Source organism: Bactrocera oleae, chromosome 5 (genome assembly GCF_042242935.1).
Source record: "Bactrocera oleae isolate idBacOlea1 chromosome 5, idBacOlea1, whole genome shotgun sequence".
In the NCBI taxonomy this organism is placed as follows: Eukaryota; Metazoa; Arthropoda; class Insecta; order Diptera; family Tephritidae; genus Bactrocera; species Bactrocera oleae.
Window position 1 is genome coordinate 56,531,517 of NC_091539.1, and position 19,127 is coordinate 56,550,643.

The 19,127-nt window shown below is 32.6% G+C and overlaps 3 protein-coding genes across 9 annotated transcripts in view; 1 reads left to right on the plus strand and 2 right to left on the minus strand.

Moving 5' to 3' along the window:
- inaF-D overlaps window positions 1–4,204 on the plus strand; it is a 30,281-nt gene extending 26,077 nt beyond the window's left edge. For 2 of the 3 annotated variants that reach the window (XM_014230147.3, XM_036376184.2), the window contains exon 3: window positions 1,685–4,204. In XM_014230147.3, the coding sequence (XP_014085622.2) occupies window positions 1,685–2,514 (830 nt within the window). In that variant the 3' untranslated portion in view covers window positions 2,515–4,204. The remainder of the gene's footprint in view (window positions 1–1,684) is intronic. The other variant, XR_011396314.1, reaches the window with a different exon arrangement.
- The window catches only part of LOC106614409 (niacin transporter NiaP), a 46,972-nt gene extending 37,471 nt beyond the window's left edge, over window positions 1–9,501 (minus strand). The window contains exons 1-2 of one of the 5 annotated variants that reach the window (XM_014230145.3): window positions 9,351–9,501; window positions 8,857–9,031 (exon numbers count right to left, since the gene is read on the minus strand). In XM_014230145.3, coding sequence (XP_014085620.2) covers window positions 8,857–8,899 — 43 coding nt within the window. In that variant the 5' untranslated portion in view covers window positions 8,900–9,031; window positions 9,351–9,501. Of the gene's footprint in view, window positions 1–8,856; window positions 9,032–9,338 lie in introns of all 5 variants that reach the window. The other 4 variants (XM_036376178.2, XM_036376179.2, XM_036376177.2 and 1 more) reach the window with 4 other exon arrangements.
- A 6,807-nt stretch (window positions 9,502–16,308) lies between these two features.
- On the minus strand, window positions 16,309–18,953 carry Tango10 (transport and golgi organization 10). Its single transcript, XM_014230112.3, has 6 exons — window positions 18,629–18,953; window positions 18,242–18,562; window positions 17,698–18,175; window positions 17,421–17,624; window positions 16,928–17,085; window positions 16,309–16,844 (listed from the first exon to the last, which is right to left on the minus strand). Exons 1-6 carry the CDS (start codon window positions 18,743–18,745, stop codon window positions 16,587–16,589), a joined length of 1,536 nt encoding a protein of 511 aa, XP_014085587.1. The 5' UTR covers window positions 18,746–18,953; the 3' UTR covers window positions 16,309–16,586.
- Between the last annotated feature and the right edge of the window lie 174 nt (window positions 18,954–19,127).

Here is a 19,127-nt window from a genome sequence, read left to right on the forward strand (position 1 = left end):
TTAGCTAGTTTACTGCTGAATTGTTCATAAACAGTGATCAAATGCGAAGTTGTGAAGCTGTTTTAAAAGCTCTGCTAGAGCTGAAGACCACTTATATCACTTGTCACATGTTCTTAAAAATTTTTTCACTTGTAATCGGAGTATCGAGAAAAAGTTTTCTTCAATTAGAGATGGTTTCGCAATATAGCTATCATTCTCTACTTATACTATATTGCAGTAGATACATTTAAGCTTTGAAACTTTGTATCTATAGATTACCAAAAAAAAACACGACGAAGAAGATGAAAGCGATACGAAGTTACTAAGAAAATATATATGTATTAAGCTTTAAAATCGATACATACATATACAATTTTTGAATAAAAAATATAGCTCAGTGGCTTAGGCATCTAAATTGTTATAGTCATTCGCTGGAAATATATTATTGATAGAAACAAAGACTTGTAAAAGGCGATGGACTGAAATCGACCAGAAATCTTAAAAGAAATAGTCAGCTTAAAGATTTTATAAATAATTTTTATGCTTTTAACTCATATGATCTTTTAAGAGTATACATGTATTGTAGCGGCAGCAAATATTGTCCAAATAATTTTAAGAACACTGTCAAGCTATTAAACCTTAGCTGAATAAAAATCCGTGTACATTCGGGTTACATAGACCCGAGGGTTGAGAGTTTTTCTAAAATAAAGTAGAAGTAGCAGAATTTTGGGAGTATGGGAGCTTTTTCCATATAAAAAAAGCATATGCCTTGAGAAAAAAATTATTATCTTCTGATCTGAAAAAATGCATATGCCATGAGAATATAGTAATTTTCTTCTCATGACATATGCATTTTTTGATATTTAAGAAACTTCTATATACGGTTTTCTCGGACATATATATGTATCGACAAGTATTTTATTCTCATCTCATAATATAATATAATATATTTTTTTAAGCTCTTTCCTAAAGAATCGGTTCGTAAATAAGAACCTATGAAGACACCATAGCATAATTTTTGATATAAAGTCTAATTATCGATGAAATAAAAAAAAAAAACAATTGAGTTTAGATTTGATCTTACTACACCATACCGCCATGATCAAATTTGACCCAGACTAACAAAAATAACTACATTTTGGCGTATTTTAATACTAATTTTTCGGTTGTGGCTCATTTTTGGAGCGCGATTCACCAGTAAAAATAATTTTGATGATTCAGGTCATCAAATTAAATGTGATGAGTCGGTCCATGAGAGATGTTGAGATCATCTGCCAACAGCTGCTGAACACATACTAATTGACATATGGAGATCAAAATTCATACGAAGATATGGTTTCTCAAAAAAATAAAAAATTTCTATTAAGTTTTCGTGCGCAGTTTATACTTGTATTAACCAGTCCGAGTTAAATTTGATCAGATTGTAGTTGACATTGAAGGAAGCTCAGCCAATATGTTTTAATATGGTATGGTAGTTATTTTAATAGTTTTTCATAAAAAATATTATTAATTATTATATTATTTTGTAGTGGAGGGAAATTACAAAACTACAGACGCCAAAGTATAAATTCATATTGAGATATGGTCGATTACATAACAATAAATTAAAACCTTTACAAAAATTAATTCAATTAATATTCAAGTATAAAATACATATTTACTAATTTTTTTTTATTTAAATCATTAATATTTTCTTAACATTTAGACAAAATTGTGATACCAGAGAAAATCGCTATACGCCTACTCAATTCATCAGAAGTCACCGCCGAACAATTCTACAAACACATACTTGAACAATATCGCATACTCAATCAGTTGCAACAGCAGCGACAACAATTTCTACAAAAACAACATCTTCATCTACAACAACTGGCTGCCGCCAACAAATTTCAAGAAATCTTCGCCACAGCGACAATAATACAAGCGAATCCCAATGATCCGTTACGTAAACCTATAACACCAACAAATGGCACCTTCCTGCTGGATCCATCACAAGCCATAGTGAATAATCTCGAACCACGTATACCGATATTGGATACTGCGCAAGCGCCCATACCTGTGCTGGCACCCGCATCAGCGCTAGCCACAGCGGTTTCCGCATCATCATCGTCGGCAGCATTGGCTGCGGCTAGTGCGACTAACGGACATACCAAACGTAAATCGCATCGCAAACACTACAACAACAACAATCACCATCGACATACATCGCGTAAAAATCATCGAAAGTCCAACGCCATTGCGGCTAACGGTAACAACAATGCGGACAACAATAATAACAGCAACAACGATTACGAGCCCGAACCATTTGTTGTGGAGTCGCCGCCCATGAATCCGCCCATATTGTCTGTGGTGCAAGAGCCCTACACCCAGCTGCCCATACCGTTGGTGTTGAATTCGCGCGAAGACAAACGTCCATTATATTACACACATACCGAACGCAGGGGCGGCAGCGGTGGAGCGCGCAAGCGGGCGGGTTACGAGACGCAAACCTACATGAATCCGCTGCTGACCGGTGAGCTTATATTCGAAAAATAAAGGATGCAGTTGGAAGGAGGAATTCCAAAAATTGTTGAGCTGAGAGAAATGAAAGATATGTGAGACAGAGTGAGGTTAGGTTGATCTCAAAATTTTACTTTAGCGAAAGGCAGTTTGAGGGCTTGCAAAGGGAAGTCAAACGTAAGGCAATAAAGAATGTATGGTATTTGGTAGGGAAAACCGCAAACTATGTCATAATTGGCTCATATCATAGGTAAACAACAATTACAACAAAAAAACAACAACAATAAAAATACTGCCATTATTGCCGCCCCCAAAAAAGCAGTGATTGCAGCAGCAGCAGTAAAAGCTTGCAAAGCGCATTTCTACTGCGACTGCGGATACAACAACAACACTTAACTATGGAAAAACAGAAAACAATAAGCAAATAAACAAAGAGGAAACAACAAACAAACTAGAGCATATATAGCAAATTTTTGAATGTGTAGCGATTAGCGATAAAAACCAAAAACAAAAAAAAACCTGAATAATAAAATATCTAAAAAATATAACAACAAAATAGCAACAAAAAATCTTATATATCCGTATACCCAACAACCAATACACTTGTAATCGTCTGTATGTACTGTTTATACTCGTATTGTATGTTTATATATATATAATATAATCGGAAAAAAATTAAATAAATAAACCTTCCCGCCTATACACCAAACTCACACTACACCACTTTATATAACTGGTCATATGGTTCGTAGCACATTTCGGCAGCATAAAAATACATGTTCGCATAGAAGCGCATTAAAACGCATTAAAACGCATAAAAACGCATGAAAACGCATATAAACGCATGAAAAGACACGATAAGGCAGGAAAACGCATTTATTCTTCAACACCAATGGCACCACCACCACCACTCGCTATCAACTTTTCACACACTTCGCCTTCACCAACGCCACTAGTCACACACACACACTCACTTACTGAATCACTTAGCCACTTTTTCAATCGCCATGTTCACCACCACTTTCACACACACGCGCGCATTTACTAGTGAAGAATTTAATCACAAAATCACCACCAACAATAAAAAAGAAAAGAAAAAAACAACAATAATAACAAAAACCAAAACAAAAGAAATGAAAAAAATAAAAAACAACAACAAAAACCAAAAACGAAAAATTAAATAACATAGCACTTATATATGTATGTATATCAAAATGTATGTATGTATTGTTGAATTAGAGAGATAGTGAAGCCGGCCTTCAACAAAGGCTTAAAAGTCAAAGTGGCCAAAGTAGAGAGGGAACGCAAAAAAATGCAAGCACTAAAAGAATATTTGGAGAAATACAGCAGCAAAGGGCAAAGCACATGAAAAACATTTTTTTTTAAATTGAAAGCAATCGACTAGGTCCAGCCAAAAGTATTCATATGATTCAGCATATATTTGAAATTACACTCTGTGTATGTATGTGTAGGTATTTTGGGAAGCGATTTTGTGAACTGCAAATGAAAGCCTTTACTTTGACATCAGTGACTTGCAGTTGACAAATAAAAGATTTGAAATGATAATAAAGATAAGAAGACTACTACTACTGCTGTGTCTGTAGCACGTCGACGTAAATAATATTATATACTTACTTGCAAAGGCGAAATAAATAAATAAACAATAATTAAAACTAAGTTGAATGAAAAATGTGAAATAAAAAATAAAAAACTGTAATAAACAAAAGAGACTTTTATTTTTGTTAAGTCATAATGGCAAGTTGAGAAGGCGACAAAGTCTAAACTGAATGAAAGCCAAGTGGTAAGAGAAGCTATGAGTGGGTTATATAAAATGCTTTGAAACAAAAGCAATGTAACTGAGTATTGGTTTATGATTTTTATTTGTTTATTCTATACTTATTTATTAGTTCTATTAGATTTTTGTAATCTATATTTATTTGTTAATTTTTTATATTTTTGTAATCTATATTTATTTGTTAATTTTTTATTCTACATATTTTATTTCGTTTTATTACATTTTTTTATTCCATATTTATTAATTAATTTTATTAAATTTTTTTATTTTATATTCAGACATTTTTTGATTTCATTTAATATTTACTTACCTTACATTATTTTTTCTTTGATTTTCATATTTTCATTTCATTAAATATTTCTTATTTTTAACACCATATATTTTTATATTTCTTTCTCGTTCTGATTTTTTGTTTATTAAATATACATTTTTCTTTCTTTTTTAGTTTTCAGCAACCACGATAGTTTGTGTGTCTGTTTTCATTTAATTCCATATGTGAGCATTTACTCAAAACTGGGACACTCGGTGAAAAAAAAAATAATATATTGGCATATTGTTTCAAAAGTTCATATATTTTTCCTCATAAAACTGAATTTCAAAAAAAAAAAAATTTATTAGCGGTAAGTGCATTATTGAAAACTTTTCACCTTAATTTCAGCATTTTACATTTATAAATATTAATAAAAAAGATTTTTTTATTGTTAAGCTTAACCTAAAGATGAATTTAGTTTAAGTGAAAAGCTTTTAAACCAGTAGAAATATACTCCATTTTATTTAGATATCAACCCAGACGTTTTACTTGTTCAATTTTAAATTTGTCATTAATAGATAATGGAAGTCACGGTTTTATACCTATGTAACAACATGATTTTTTAGCCAAAATTAAGGTAGTGAAAAAACTAACATTTATTTTATAGATCAGATGTTTAGTCAATAACATAGTTGTAGCTAAAAAAGCTTGGATTTCACTACCGTTTATAACACTTTAGATCTGATAAATCTACTATAAATAATATCTAGTGTGCAATATAAAACTATTGTATATTTTTTCGGAGTAAAACTGATGAAAACCACATAGATCTCTCTTCACAGTGGTGGTGCAAAGGTAAGGTGAACTCAATAGAAAAACAAAGAGAAATAAAATTTTAAATATTGTAGCTCTTCTATATAATGCTGAATTCCAGATAAAGAATGACTAAGGCTACTAAGGACTAATTTTGAGGTACATATATCATATATAAGGAAATTTTTTTGTCACTAATTGTTTAAACTCTTTCTTAAATATAGCTTTGTTTAATCTATATCAAAGGTCGTAGTTTAGAACTCTATGGTTTTGAAAAAGATCCGAGGGTTTTCGAATAAATTTCCATATAGTCGTTGAACAGGTTGGACCATTACTACATATATAGTTCGCAGTTCTTGTAGGTCGCTATATACATACATACATATATTGCATGAGAATGTGGTGCTCACAAATATAAAAGGAAACTTGGTCAGGCAACTACAATTAAGGTATATACTAATAAAAATATAAACGATACGATAAAGTTTAGTTTAGACTTCAGAAAAATTCTCATCCAAAAAACAACATAATTCTGTTAGAGCAGAAAATTTATAAATAATATTTGTATGCTGCGAAAATTATTCAGAAGGACTATAATCATATCCGATAAGACGGCAACACACATGGCAATATTTTGTTTTAACTAAGTCAATAGAAGCTTCCATTGGACTTCTTAATTAGAACGGGTTTAAAGATTTTTTGTTTTTTTTTTAAATATAACCTTATATTCTTACCAACTGTTTTAAATGTTCATTTCGGTATAATTTTCTGCTTTAAATCGATTTTTAAAATCTGCCTTTTTTAGATTATATTGGAACTTATAGAACTTAGTCAAGCTATTTTTCTCTTAAGCTATTGTATTCAAAATTTTATGGATGGCGTTTAATGCGTTCAGCGATTGCCTTTTATTACTGTGGTGAAAAGTTCACATCTGCTCACAAATCCGGTCGTTTACGAAGAATTGCTTTAATTAGACGCCTTAAAATGGCCATGCAATAAAAACTTTGACAAAGACATATCTTTCGCTTCGTAAACAAACAACTGTCAAACACACATTAATTGACATATGAAGATAAAACTTCACACAAAGCAGTTTAGATGGTCCAGTCCGAGTCATATTTGATCAGACGGTAATTATTTTGCTGCATGTACAGCTAATGTGTTCCTATTGCGCAAATAACTTGTGAATGCATTTGTGCAAGTAAGCCTGTCAATTTCACAATTCACAAATAATTTCTGCACTCCCCCTATGTGAGTTTATAATCTTTCTTAGTATAAAAATAAATATATTTTAAACAAAATAATTTTATGACACATACGTAGATAAGTACATACATACACACATGTACTTATAGAAAAGAAATGATGAAAGCTTTGAAGATTTTTATCGTGAACTTTCAGAGGCAAAGATAACAGTTAAATACTAATAAAACAACCTGTAATCATTGCACTAACAAATTCAAGCAAATAGCGGAACAACGTTTTTTAATGATACCGTTATATAATTGTGTGTGGGTGTCCATAAAAAAAAAATGTTCCGGGTATATGTAACCATGATTCGCAGCAAAAGTATTTGAATAATGACAGTGTTTATTTCAAATTTCGTAGAATTTCACATTCGCTAATCTAAGTTGGAAAGTGCTAGTTCTAACTACAACTATCACTTGTGTTTCTTTTTTATTCTTTAATATCCTGTACTGTCCCTTAACAACAACCACTCAATTATTTACATTGTTTATGACTGTCTACTTTGCAGCACTCAAGCAGCTCTTCACTTGATAGTTTAATTACAAACGTGCTTTTAAGTATTATTTTTAAGTAAATAAATTTCGACTCTATTGTTATCTTATTTTTAACTTTTTCATAGAAAAGCGCATACATGATAAGTACCATACTTAAATGTAGGTAATTAGATTAAATATTTATAATTTATGTGATTATTTATATATTCCTTTAATTTGTTTCTGATTTGATTTTTTAATCCTTGCTTCAAGCTAAAATTATTTTCATAACTGTGCGAAATTGTTTTTGATCGATCAGTTTGTAGGACAGATATATGCTATAGTGGTCCGATATCGGCGGTTCCGACAAATGAGCAGCTTTTTGGAGAAAAAAGGACATGTGCCAAATTTCAGATGGATATCTCAAAAACTGAGGGACTAGTTCGCAAACATATATACAGGTTGGTTGTGAAGTGTCTGCTCTCACCAAGAAATAGCACTACTATTTTGTTTTCTCAAGTTGGTACATCTGTCGTGAGCACACATGCAAAGTTACAAGTCATTCTGACAGTTATTTTTTTGTTTGCAAGTCATTTCAAGTTGACGTGTCAAAATATTTTTTTAATATGGATATAATAGAATATCGCTCAATTGTTAAATGTGTGTAATGAGTCTTGACCTGGCTGGTGAGTTTAAACGTGGTTGTATTAGGCTTGAAGACGATCCACCCAAAAGATGGCCAAAAACCGCAAGCACACCGGAAATCATTGAGCAAGTTCATAATATTGTTAGTGGAGATCTAAGTTTGACTAAGCGTGAAACTGCTAACGAACGAGTACTTCATATTTTAAATGGAGAATTTCATATGAAAAAGCTGTTTGGAAAGTTAGTGCCACACACGGTAACAATTAAACTGGATCGAAAACAAGTTTCTCAGCATAATTTGACGCGTTTTAAGCAGAATAAAACCGATTTCTTGTGTCGTTTTATAACTATGGATGAGACTTGGATCTCGTTTGCAGTTAACTGAAGCAGGTTGTTCAGCTCTAAAGCAGGTGAAGTTACAACGATCAGCAAAGAAGGTTATGGCATCAGTTTTTTGGGATGTAAAAGGAATTTTGTTAATTGAATATCTGCAGAAAAATAAAAAAATCAACCCGGAATATTATTGCAGCCTTTTGGATCAGCTGGATGAAAAAATGCGTGAGAAAAAACTTGGTTTTCAACACCAAAAAATAATTTTTAATCAAGACAGCATTGTCTCACAGAGGTGTTTTAACATTAAAAAAATTCAACGAATTAAAGTACGAATTGCTTGAGCATCCACCGTATTCACCAGATTTGGATCCCAGCGACTACTACCTCTTCAGAAACCTGAAACAATTCTTACGTAGAAAGCGTTTTTCGTCGAATAAAGAAGCTATTACAGCCGGGGACGGGAATTTTGCAGAGCTTCTAGTCACTATAGGGATGGCATAAAATTTTTGGAAGATCATTGGAATAAGTGTATTAAAGTTAAGGGAGATTATATTGCATAAAGAAATATATTTCATACCAAAAACGGTATTCTTTCATTTCGAGCGCAGAAAATTTTCATTCAACCTGTATAGACAGACAGACGCACATACAGAGCAACATTGATTAATGAATCGAAGTTCTAAGCTATGTTTAAAATCTAAATGATATCATTTATGCTCAACATTTATTAATCTGGTCATATATCTGTTCTTTAATTTGAAAATAGTACAAAATTATTTTGACTATGAGTTTCTACATTAATTCAAATATTGTGAACTCACCAATATCGGTTTCCAAGTCCTTTATAAAAGCTGGATTATCCATTTTTTATTTTTTTTTTATTTTTCGTAATTATTATTATTTAGTTTTATGTTATTTGCGGTCTCTTCACAAATCACACACTTATTTTAGCTCAATCAGTGAGCTATTTCTTGCTCGAATTAAATATTAAAGAAACTATAATTAATTATGAAAATTAATAATTTATTAAAATTACAAACACAAAATTAGCAACGCTGCAACTATAAAACAACTGTAGGTAGCAGTAGCAGGTAGCAGTTATGAAATGTTAATTAAAATTTATAACTAATTAATTTTAATTATTAATTAATATTAACTTTTTAAATTATTTAATTAAATTAATTAGTTAGAAATTTTAATTTAACTAAATTAAATTAAACTAATTTTTAATTATTTTTAATCAAATTTTTTAATTAAAAAATTATTATTTTGCACTTTTTCACTTGCACACACACACACATACACAAACGCTTACTGTTACTTTAACTGTTTAGCCTGTGCCAAATAATTAGCATCACTTTTAGTTGGATAACCCGTTAAAGTCGCCTCACGCTTCGCACGTCAACTGAAAGCGGCGATCTCCTGACACTGCATTTTAATGTCGAAATGATAAACATAGCGATGATATGACAAAGCTTATTTTCCCACATAAACTTTTGCTTACACAGCTATCAGGTATTTACAGGCACACACAAACACCCATGCATATAAACACACAAAAGTAAATGCGTTCATACATACACACACAATATAGATTCTAAGCGACTAATTTGTGCGCAGAACTTGTTAACACAACTGATAAAAGTGAGCAACAATAAATGCACATACATACACACATATGAGCACATAAAGGGTTTTTTAATACATACATATATATAATCTATATATACATACATAGACTTCTTGACATTTAATTCTGTTTGTAATAATATAGCGAATATATTTATGTAAGTACACACATTCATCTCATATGGCAATGATAAGGGCACAAGATTGTAATATTTCTTCATTATCATTTCGCTTAGAAAAGGATTAAGGCATTCCTTGAACTTCAACTTTTTTTTATTTATTTAAACGCACTTGTGTAAATATGTCAAAATACATCCCTATAATTGTATATATTTAGGCCAAATGCATGTCGCTTTATGAAATATGTATATATATATCTAAAATATGCGTAATTTATTCTAAGCATATTTATGTTTGTGTGTCTGTTTGCACACTAGATCGCTTCACCAGCTCGCAGTTGCTATCTGCATCCGCCGCTACTGGTATGATTTGTGTTACTCATACGCCACCGCCACACAGTACACTCGTATACATACTTTCATATGTATGGTAAGTGCACAGTGGCGTGGTAGGGTATGTTTGAAATTGTTTTTCAATAGAAAATCATAAAATTATGTTGTAAAGAAATATGACTACAAGAGTTTAATTTTTAGATATAAACTTTAACCTTCACAAGGAAATTTCTTATAACATAAAAGGGTATCTAGTTGGTTTGTATGGCAATTATATGCTATAGTAGCCTGATTCGAACAATATGTTTGAGGATTGTAGCCTTGTCTTGAACAATAATTTTTGTCAAATTTAGTGAATTTACCTTGTCAATTAAAACAGTTTTCGATTTAAGGACTTAATTTTGATCGTTCAGTTTGCATAGCAGCTATACGCTAATAGTAATTCGATAGCAGCGGTTCCAACAAATTAGCATTTGCTTGCGTAGAAAAGTACGTGTCCAAAATTTCAAATCGATATCTCAAAAACGGAGGTACTAGTTCGACACGCTGAGTATTTATCTATATACTTTATAGAGTCTACGCGGTTGAGATCAACATTCGGTGTTTACATAACGAGATAAAGCTGACTCTGAGGGAAAACGGGTGCACAATTGAACCAAATATGATCCCATATAGAAATTGCGAGCTGAAAATAGTTCGGTTTTTTTTAATTTCTTTATTTTTTCTAGTTTTTAATTAAAATAAAATTTTTAAACTACCCTAACCTTTGATCTGTTCTTTTAGAATTTTTTAAATATTCGTGAAATACGCACATACTTAATTTATTTTAATAAGCCACATTACTAAACACTTCAACAAATTAATGAGAGCGGATTAAAACTGTTGAGTTTAAAAAATCGCTTCATAACCTGAATGTATGGTATAAATGACTAACAATGACTGAAAATCAAATAATAAATTAATTGTTTATTGATGTACCCTGAACAGGGTATATAAAGTTTGCCACAAAGTTTTGTAACACCCATAATGAAACGTCGAAAACCCTATAAAATTTATATATTATATAAATGATAAGCATGACGAGCTGAGTCAATTTAGCCATGTCCGTCTGTCAGCTCGTCTGTATATAAGCAAACTAGTCCATAAGTTTTTGCGATATTGCACACGTACTTTTCTTCACAAGAATCTGCTCACTTGTTGGAACCACTATAGCATTTGGCTGCCATATCTTCTGAAAATTTGGCATAGACTATATTGTAAAAGGCAATGGTGCAATCTCCGAACTAGCCGATCAAAATCAAGTTCTTGTAAGAAAACTTGAACCTGTGAAGGGTATTATAGCTTTGGGTCAATCGAAGTTAACGTTTTTTCTTGTTTTGTTTTTATTTTCCGGTAAAAAAAAATAAATTTATACTCGTGGATCTGTAAGTGAACAGACGATATTTTATGCAGCCAAACAGCCCAAAACTACTTAAAGAATATTTTAGCTGTTACAACAAGGATGTAACCAGCAACCGATCACCTGAAAATACATGAAGATCCACAAAAGTCTGAATATTATCGTAAAAGTTGAGAATCCACCACTATTTCTTCAAATTTAATCCTAATTGAAATTAAACGTTGTTACAAAAGAATCATTCTTTACTTTGATTGAAATTGTGATGCATCACACATAGTCTAAATTTCTGCTGTGTTATCGGAAGTGAATTCCGCAAACTGTTGGAAGGATGTCGATCTATTTCGCTTTGAGTATTTTCTAAGATTTGTTGCATAAGGTCTTGTACTGTTTAAGCCGCGCAATTGATATTTTAACTTCTCCATAGTCGAGCAATGAAACGGTGCATCCATTGCCTTAAATTGGAGGTTCCGACTCATTATCTTATCTGGATGTTTGACTACCTCAGCCAGTCAACAGAATTAAGAACTGAGACCTTTCTTGGTCTCAATCACCAGAAAATTTGTAGTTTTATAAACAATCGTTTACTTTCTGATCAAATTTGACCCGGACTGGCAAAAAAAATTATACTTTCGCGTATTTTAATACAAATCTTTATTATCGCCTTCAAAATAGGCTCTTGAGCCATACACTTGTTTAAGCCTGGGCTAAGGAGGCCTAAAGTGCCTTCAGTGAATTTTGGTTTTTCGGTTTGAGTAATTTTTTCAGGGCTATACACTAGATTATTGAATAATTTCGACGTCATATTCAAAAGCCAAGTTCTCGACACCATTAATGATGCATTTGATGAATGTAGGGTTCTCAGTTACGCTGTCTATTTTGCGAACTCTACTGGACGACATTTTGGATCAAAAATCTTCTTTTTCTTTGTTTCTTTTTTTTTTTTTTTTGAGATAGAAGGGTGTGTATGACTTGAGTTAAAAGCAAAAACAGTATTTCATAAGATTTTGAAATACAATGGTGAGCCAATAAAATAAACAAAAATGTATCATCTTATAAAGGATGTGACATATTAATGATGAAGTTTAAGTGAATGAACTAAAAAATCTACTTCTTTTGTATATATATTAAATGTACATATATTTCAGAATATTCTCCGAATTTTTTTTGTTTTTTAACTTAGTACAACCGGCTCCAAAAACTTTAAACGTGTTTTTCTCGAAACGCTGTTTTCAGAATCGGTGAAGAAACTTTCTCCGACTTGGAAGTTTCACACTACCTTCTTAGATATATATGTCATCCCATCCCTGATTATTAAAGAATTTATTAAATGTAATTCCGCTTCAAAGAGAAAAAACAAATCACGAAAAAGCCCGCTTTTCCTGGCTTGCAAGTGAATATAACCACTTAACTCAGTTTTTACCTATAAAAGTTCTTGAGCTCATACCACTATAAATAATTAAAATATCCTAGAAAATTATAGTCGATATATGACGAAGCTACAATTTATAGGAAAATCGTTAAAACTTCCTTTCTTTTTAATCCACATGAGGTACTTAAGTGTGCAACCTTTTATTATCCACATATAATATTAACTCTTTCCTCGATATACTGATCGGGTCTAAAGTATCGCTAAAGTAAAGTAAGACTTACAAAGCAAAGACTAATAAATAGAAAGATAAGAATTTATAAATTACATACTTGACTTTTTCTAATATGTATATTTCATGTTATTAATTTCTGTATTGATTTAGAAATATTTTACTAAACATAAAATGTATCCACCCCATGTATGATCTAACGGAAATTTTGCAACAAAACTTAAATATATAAAATAAGCTTAATCTACACTTTTTACCAAAATAATCACCAACATAAATCTTCTGAGATAAGTACATTTAGTATGGGTGTGACAAACAGCACAGCATCAACAACATCTGCCAAGATTACCGTTGTATTTTTGTGGACCATAAAACTACATATATCTTAACGTTTCGAAGATAAACACTGAAGTGTGCGAAAGCAAGTGATAGATAAGAGATATACAAATATAACAGTAGTCACTTTTCGATTTCTCAGCAACATCCTCTACTTATAAGCACTTAAGCATACGAGTATATAATAACAATATAGGTATGCAGTATACTTTATATAGAATAAATTTTGTTGGACGAGAAGAAGAAAATAATTTCATGTTCTGAACGATTCTGAGAATTCGGGAATTGTTAAAACCCGTTTGAAATCTATTCAGTTTGCAAACATATAGTACCAGATTCTCTTCTAAGTTGAGTTCATATTAAAACAGATAAGTAAAAAATTATTGATTATCCTCTAACATTTTATGATATTCTCTTAGTAGTTTTGTAATTGTAGTGGTGATAGCAATTCTTGGTGGAATTTAAATCTGGGTTCATTCTGATTGCTAACTTGGGAATGGATCCATTACGCTGTTTACATAGCAAAACATATAGTTGTTATTGAGCACTGAGATGTTGGCCAAATTTATGTCGTAAGGTTTAAAACCATACTCTAAATAGTAATAAGCAGGTAAGGTAAAGAATCGAAAATCGTGGCATTTTAACAAGCGTTGTTTCATCGCCCCGTGGAAAAAGTTCCGCTCCAAGCAAGTGTTTGCTATGATTGAGGGGTAATTTTCGTAGTTAAGTACAGTTGATGAGGCATAAAAACCATTGTCATTCTCACGCTGTTCAATCTTTTCTTGAAATAAAAAATCGGGTAAATGTTGTTGTTTTTGTAGTGGCTAAAACTATTTCCCAAACAATTTTGAGAAATGCCGCCAAGTTTCCAGTCTTTGATCCGATACAAAAAATCCGGGTTCGTTTAGGTTATGTGGACACGTCTGTCGTTAGAACGGTCCTTAGCATGGATCCCAGCCAATTACGAATACTCGACTGACATGGTAACGAATCATAATTCATGACCGTTTATTAATAAAGAGTGGAGAGTCATTTCATTCGTTTCCATTCATCCGAATTCTGTAATACCTTACAGCAATATGTTTCCATAAAAGTGTATTTAATCTCACTCATAAAAAAGTAAATAAAACTGTATACAATAGTTTTTTTTTTTTTGTATTTGAAGCGATAACTATGAATCGTTATACACGTGTCATACATTTTTTTTCTATTTCTATGTAAAGTTTAGTAGTAGTATTAGTAGTTTTAGCTTCATTACTTGAATAATTGTTTTCGCAGCGAATGTGCAGCTAATTAAAGGCGTAGCAGTTTATCAGATATTTTTTATACTCTCTGGCCGTCCGTCCGTCTGTGCAAGCTGTAACTTGAGTAAAAATTGAGATATCTTTATGAAACTTGTTACAAATATTACTTGGTACCGTAAGACGGTTGGTATAGCAGATGGGCGTAATCGGGCCACTGTCCCGCCCACAAAACGCCATTAATCAAAAACAAATAAATTGCCATAACTAAGCTCCGCCCACTTTTAGGTAAAACCCAATATCTTGAGATCTGCTTAACCGATTTCAACAAAATTCAGTACATAACATTTTTCTCATATTTCTATGTTATAATACAGAAATGGACGAAATTGAATTACAACCACGCCTATTTCCTATGTAACACCATTTTGAATTCCATCTGATTCTTTCACAAATCAAGCAACAATGATTGTATCGGGGTAAAAATTTGTGCCTTTGAAGTATAGCAAAAATTGTCTAAATCGAACCAAAACTGTTCCATCCCTTAGGTACTGAATATGTGGACCCCACTGCCTATAGTCGACTTTTCACCGAAAATATCGGTCAATGTGTAAGATATATAATTGAAATTCATATAATAAAATAAATAAATGAAACTCTCGATAATAGTATGTTTTTCAAAATGTTGTCAAAACTGGGTTGAATCGGATCAATACTTCCTATAGCCCTCATATAGCTAATATAATTTCTCATAATTTGAGAAAACTTAGTTTACAAATTGCTCTAATTAATTTCACTATGAATGTAAATAACTGAGGCTTAGAAGTAGGAACTGTTCTACTTCTAATTATTATAATATATAACGAAATCTCAACCATACCATTTGACTTTGCGAGAGTATAAAATGTTCGGTTACATCCGAACTTAGCCTGCTTATTTGTCGGAACCGCCGATATCGGACCGCTCTAGAATACAGCTGCTATTCAAACTGAACGATCAAAAGTAAGCTCTTGATGAAAAGCTCTTTTATTTGAAATTATATCTTCACGAAAATCTCCAGGGTCTTTTATTGTAGATCCGGAACCTTTCCGGCTACGTAGACCCGACTGTCGTGGTGACGGGATTATTGTTTAAAGCAACGTTACAATCTCCGAACAAATTATTTAGATCAGACCACTATAGCATATAGCTGCCTTACAAAATAACCGATCAAAATCAAGTCGTTGTATGGAAAACTTCTATTTATTTAGTAGTTAGTAATTAGTAGTAGTATAGCTTCGGTGCAGTCGAATTTAAACTGTTTTCCTTGTTTTAGTAGAACTTATTTGTCTAGTACACTCTGTCTCACTTACTGGTGGCACTATCTGTTTGCACAAAATTCCTATTCAAGCTGAACGAGCCCGGAAGTTAAATCGAACAATAATAGTCAATAATCACCAATAATCAATATGTTTACGCAGACTGTTTTAATTCAGCTTCCGAAAAAATAAAATAAAAAATATATAAAACAAAGGGTAAACTAGAAAAACACTCATACAAAATTTGAGAGCGTTCAACCCTGACCATGACTGGCATTAAAGAAACACAGTGCAAATATAGTTTATTGAATTAAAAAACCTTTTTCACCATTTACACAACTGTTTTTAATTTTTATTGCTGCTTAGCACGTCAAATGACTTTTTTTTATGGGCAAAATAAAAACGAGACGAAAACAATTAATGTTCGCCTTAAATGAAAAAGGAAAGCAAACATAATTAATTTTTTTTTTTTCAAATATAGTACATACATATTTCCAATTTTAATTACGTTCAACTAACCTACAAATGTTTATACAACATAGTCACACACAGCGCACACAACGGTGTTTACAATCTTACAACTAAAGTGCTTTGCATTTCACTTAAAATCAAATGGCGGCGCATCACGGCACGTGTATGGACCCATGGGCGCTATAATGACTTGTATTGACAAATTGTTGCGCTCGCCACCAATTAGGTGGGGGCTCAGCTTAATGGAAGACAACGCCAACTCATCGTAGGGTATTAGGTTGTCCACATTCAACACGCGCACCTTATTCGAAAAATACTCGGTACGTTCGTGTACGGTGAGAATATGATCGATTTTATTTTGTACACCAGTGATCAGCACAGCAACCTAAAGGTATAGAAAAATGCAAAAAGCAGAATATTAATATTGTTACATTAGATATATGTACATATATGCGCAGGCAATATTACCTTAAAACGCTCCTCATCAAGTTGGGGGTATTTGCAAGTGACGCGCAGGCGTACAGTTTTCAACGAAAATTCCGGTACATCTTCACCCCAAATAATTTTCGCTTTGTTGTATTTAACACCGCGCGGAAAGAATTCAATCTCCCAAGTTATTGTGTGATCTGAAACAAATGAAAGATAGAAGTAGCTTAAACAATACAAGAAAAAATGTTAACTTCGGCTGCACCGAAGCAATAATACCGTTCACAAATAAAAAAGCTTTCCATGCAAGAACTTGATTTTAATGGTTTTTTTTGGAAATTTTCAGATCGATATCTCAAAAACTAAGGGATTAGTTCACTTATATACAGACAGACGGACTTACAGACATGGCAAATCGGCTAATTTCGTGGCTCTGATCATTTATATATATTTTTTATAAGGTCCCCAACGTTTCGGACGGTTAATATATACCGAACAGTGCATACAAAATAAAGAGAGACCATTAAATACTCACCATCTTCAGTTTCGGCAATGTTGCGTTGCGAAAAGAAGCACGTCACGTAATTTGTATATTTTTCGATTTGATCGAACTCTTTCACATGTATGCTAACGCTCCAAGTATCATTGGAATAGAGACGTGGTGTAAATTGCAGCATGCCCTCAGATGAATAACGCACCTCACGTACACGGTCTTCCTGCCCCGACTGATAGCTCATACCTGCAAATACGTGAAATAATGCACGTCAATAAAATATTTTATTTTAGTTAATGTAAATAACAACATCACTCGCCTATTGCCATGCGTTGCACAATATACTCTTTGTGAAACTCCAGCAGAGGGAACAGCAGCAGATGCGCCAGTTCACGCGGCGTCATCATTGCAAATCGTATATGCACCACTGTCTGCTCTACCAGCTGCAAGAATGCGGTACTTTTCTCTTCCAAGGTGAGCGTCTCATCATTGTCGTAGACTTCTTTGCGGTGCAAGAGCCAACGTTGCAATATGCCAAAGAGCTGGTACTCGCTGGTGACCACAATGTCGTTCTGTTGCAGCAGCAGCACCATAATTGCCGCGTCCAATTCTACAAAGTCTTTTGATTCGCTCACCATTTCTAAATTCCATTTCAAAAATCGCTTCAATGTTTCGGTGAGTTCTTTATGGTAGGGACTAAAAGCAATTGTGTATTGCAGCCAAGAGACGAGGTAACCTTGTGTGGCTGCCTTAGCGATGTGTTTCATCATGTAATCAACACAAAGCTCTACAAGGTCCTGTAAAATATATGATTGATGTAAGTTGCGATTGATGCATGCAACGCATACTCTTCCATTACTCACCTTGACATTGTATTTGTCAGCTAAAGCTAGCATTGGCATCACCGTCTGCAGTGAAATTTTTATTTGACCAACATACAAGTATTTTAAGAACTGTGGGAAAACAGCCGTACAACAGGGTTCCTCAACTAATTCGATAACATGTTTGCGACACTCATTCCATTGCGGATTCATGAGCATCACCTGAAACACTTCACTACTGGCGCAGAGTATAACACGATGTGCGGGATATTGTTCATTGCCTACCACTAAAATTATGTCGGACATCAATTGTTCGGCATACAGATTGGCTATCTTTTCCAAGACACTTTGCGAGTTGTTCATCTATAGTTACAGAAAAATAAATCAATATAATAAGAGTTGTTAAATTTAGTTATCACTTCAACATACAACACTTGAATCCTGACTATGCTCTTCACCTTCCTCCATTTTTGTTGTTGTTGTGTTTCGTTTATGGTCTTTGCTGTTTTTGTCCCCATCACCACCAAAATCTACCGAATCGTCCATAATGTTGGTGTCAAAAACAGAAATGTGTGCTCCCCCAGGCTCATTCACGTAACGAACAAACGTTTTAGAAGCACTCAAAGACACACTCACACCTTTTAAATGTTTATTTGTTTTTATGAAAATATATTTTTATCTATATAAATAAATTTTGTTGAATTCAAGTAATTTTGTAACAACACTTCTTTCAATTTATCATTCAATACACAAAAGAAATTGTGAACGGAGGAAGGGCTAATAAAAACAAAACAAAATACAATTAGGGTTGCTATGTTTGATATATTCCAATTGGAAAATTGTAGTATGAAGGTTAAACACAGAAGTAAAATAAAACATTTAAAATCATATCAGAACATAGTGAATTCATTATATTTTATTTTTATTT

Bases quoted from the DNA above. Each gene is read 5' to 3' on its own strand.
- Tango10 (XM_014230112.3), bottom strand. From the start codon at position 18,745: ATGGACGATTCGGTAGATTTTGGTGGTGATGGGGACAAAAACAGCAAA. The intron at 18,176-18,241 runs GTGAGTAATGGA...TATATTTTACAG, and splicing joins CTGACAAATACAATGTCAAG to GACCTTGTAGAGCTTTGTGT. The intron at 16,845-16,927 runs GTAATATTGCCT...CTATACCTTTAG, and splicing joins TTGATGAGGAGCGTTTTAAG to GTTGCTGTGCTGATCACTGG.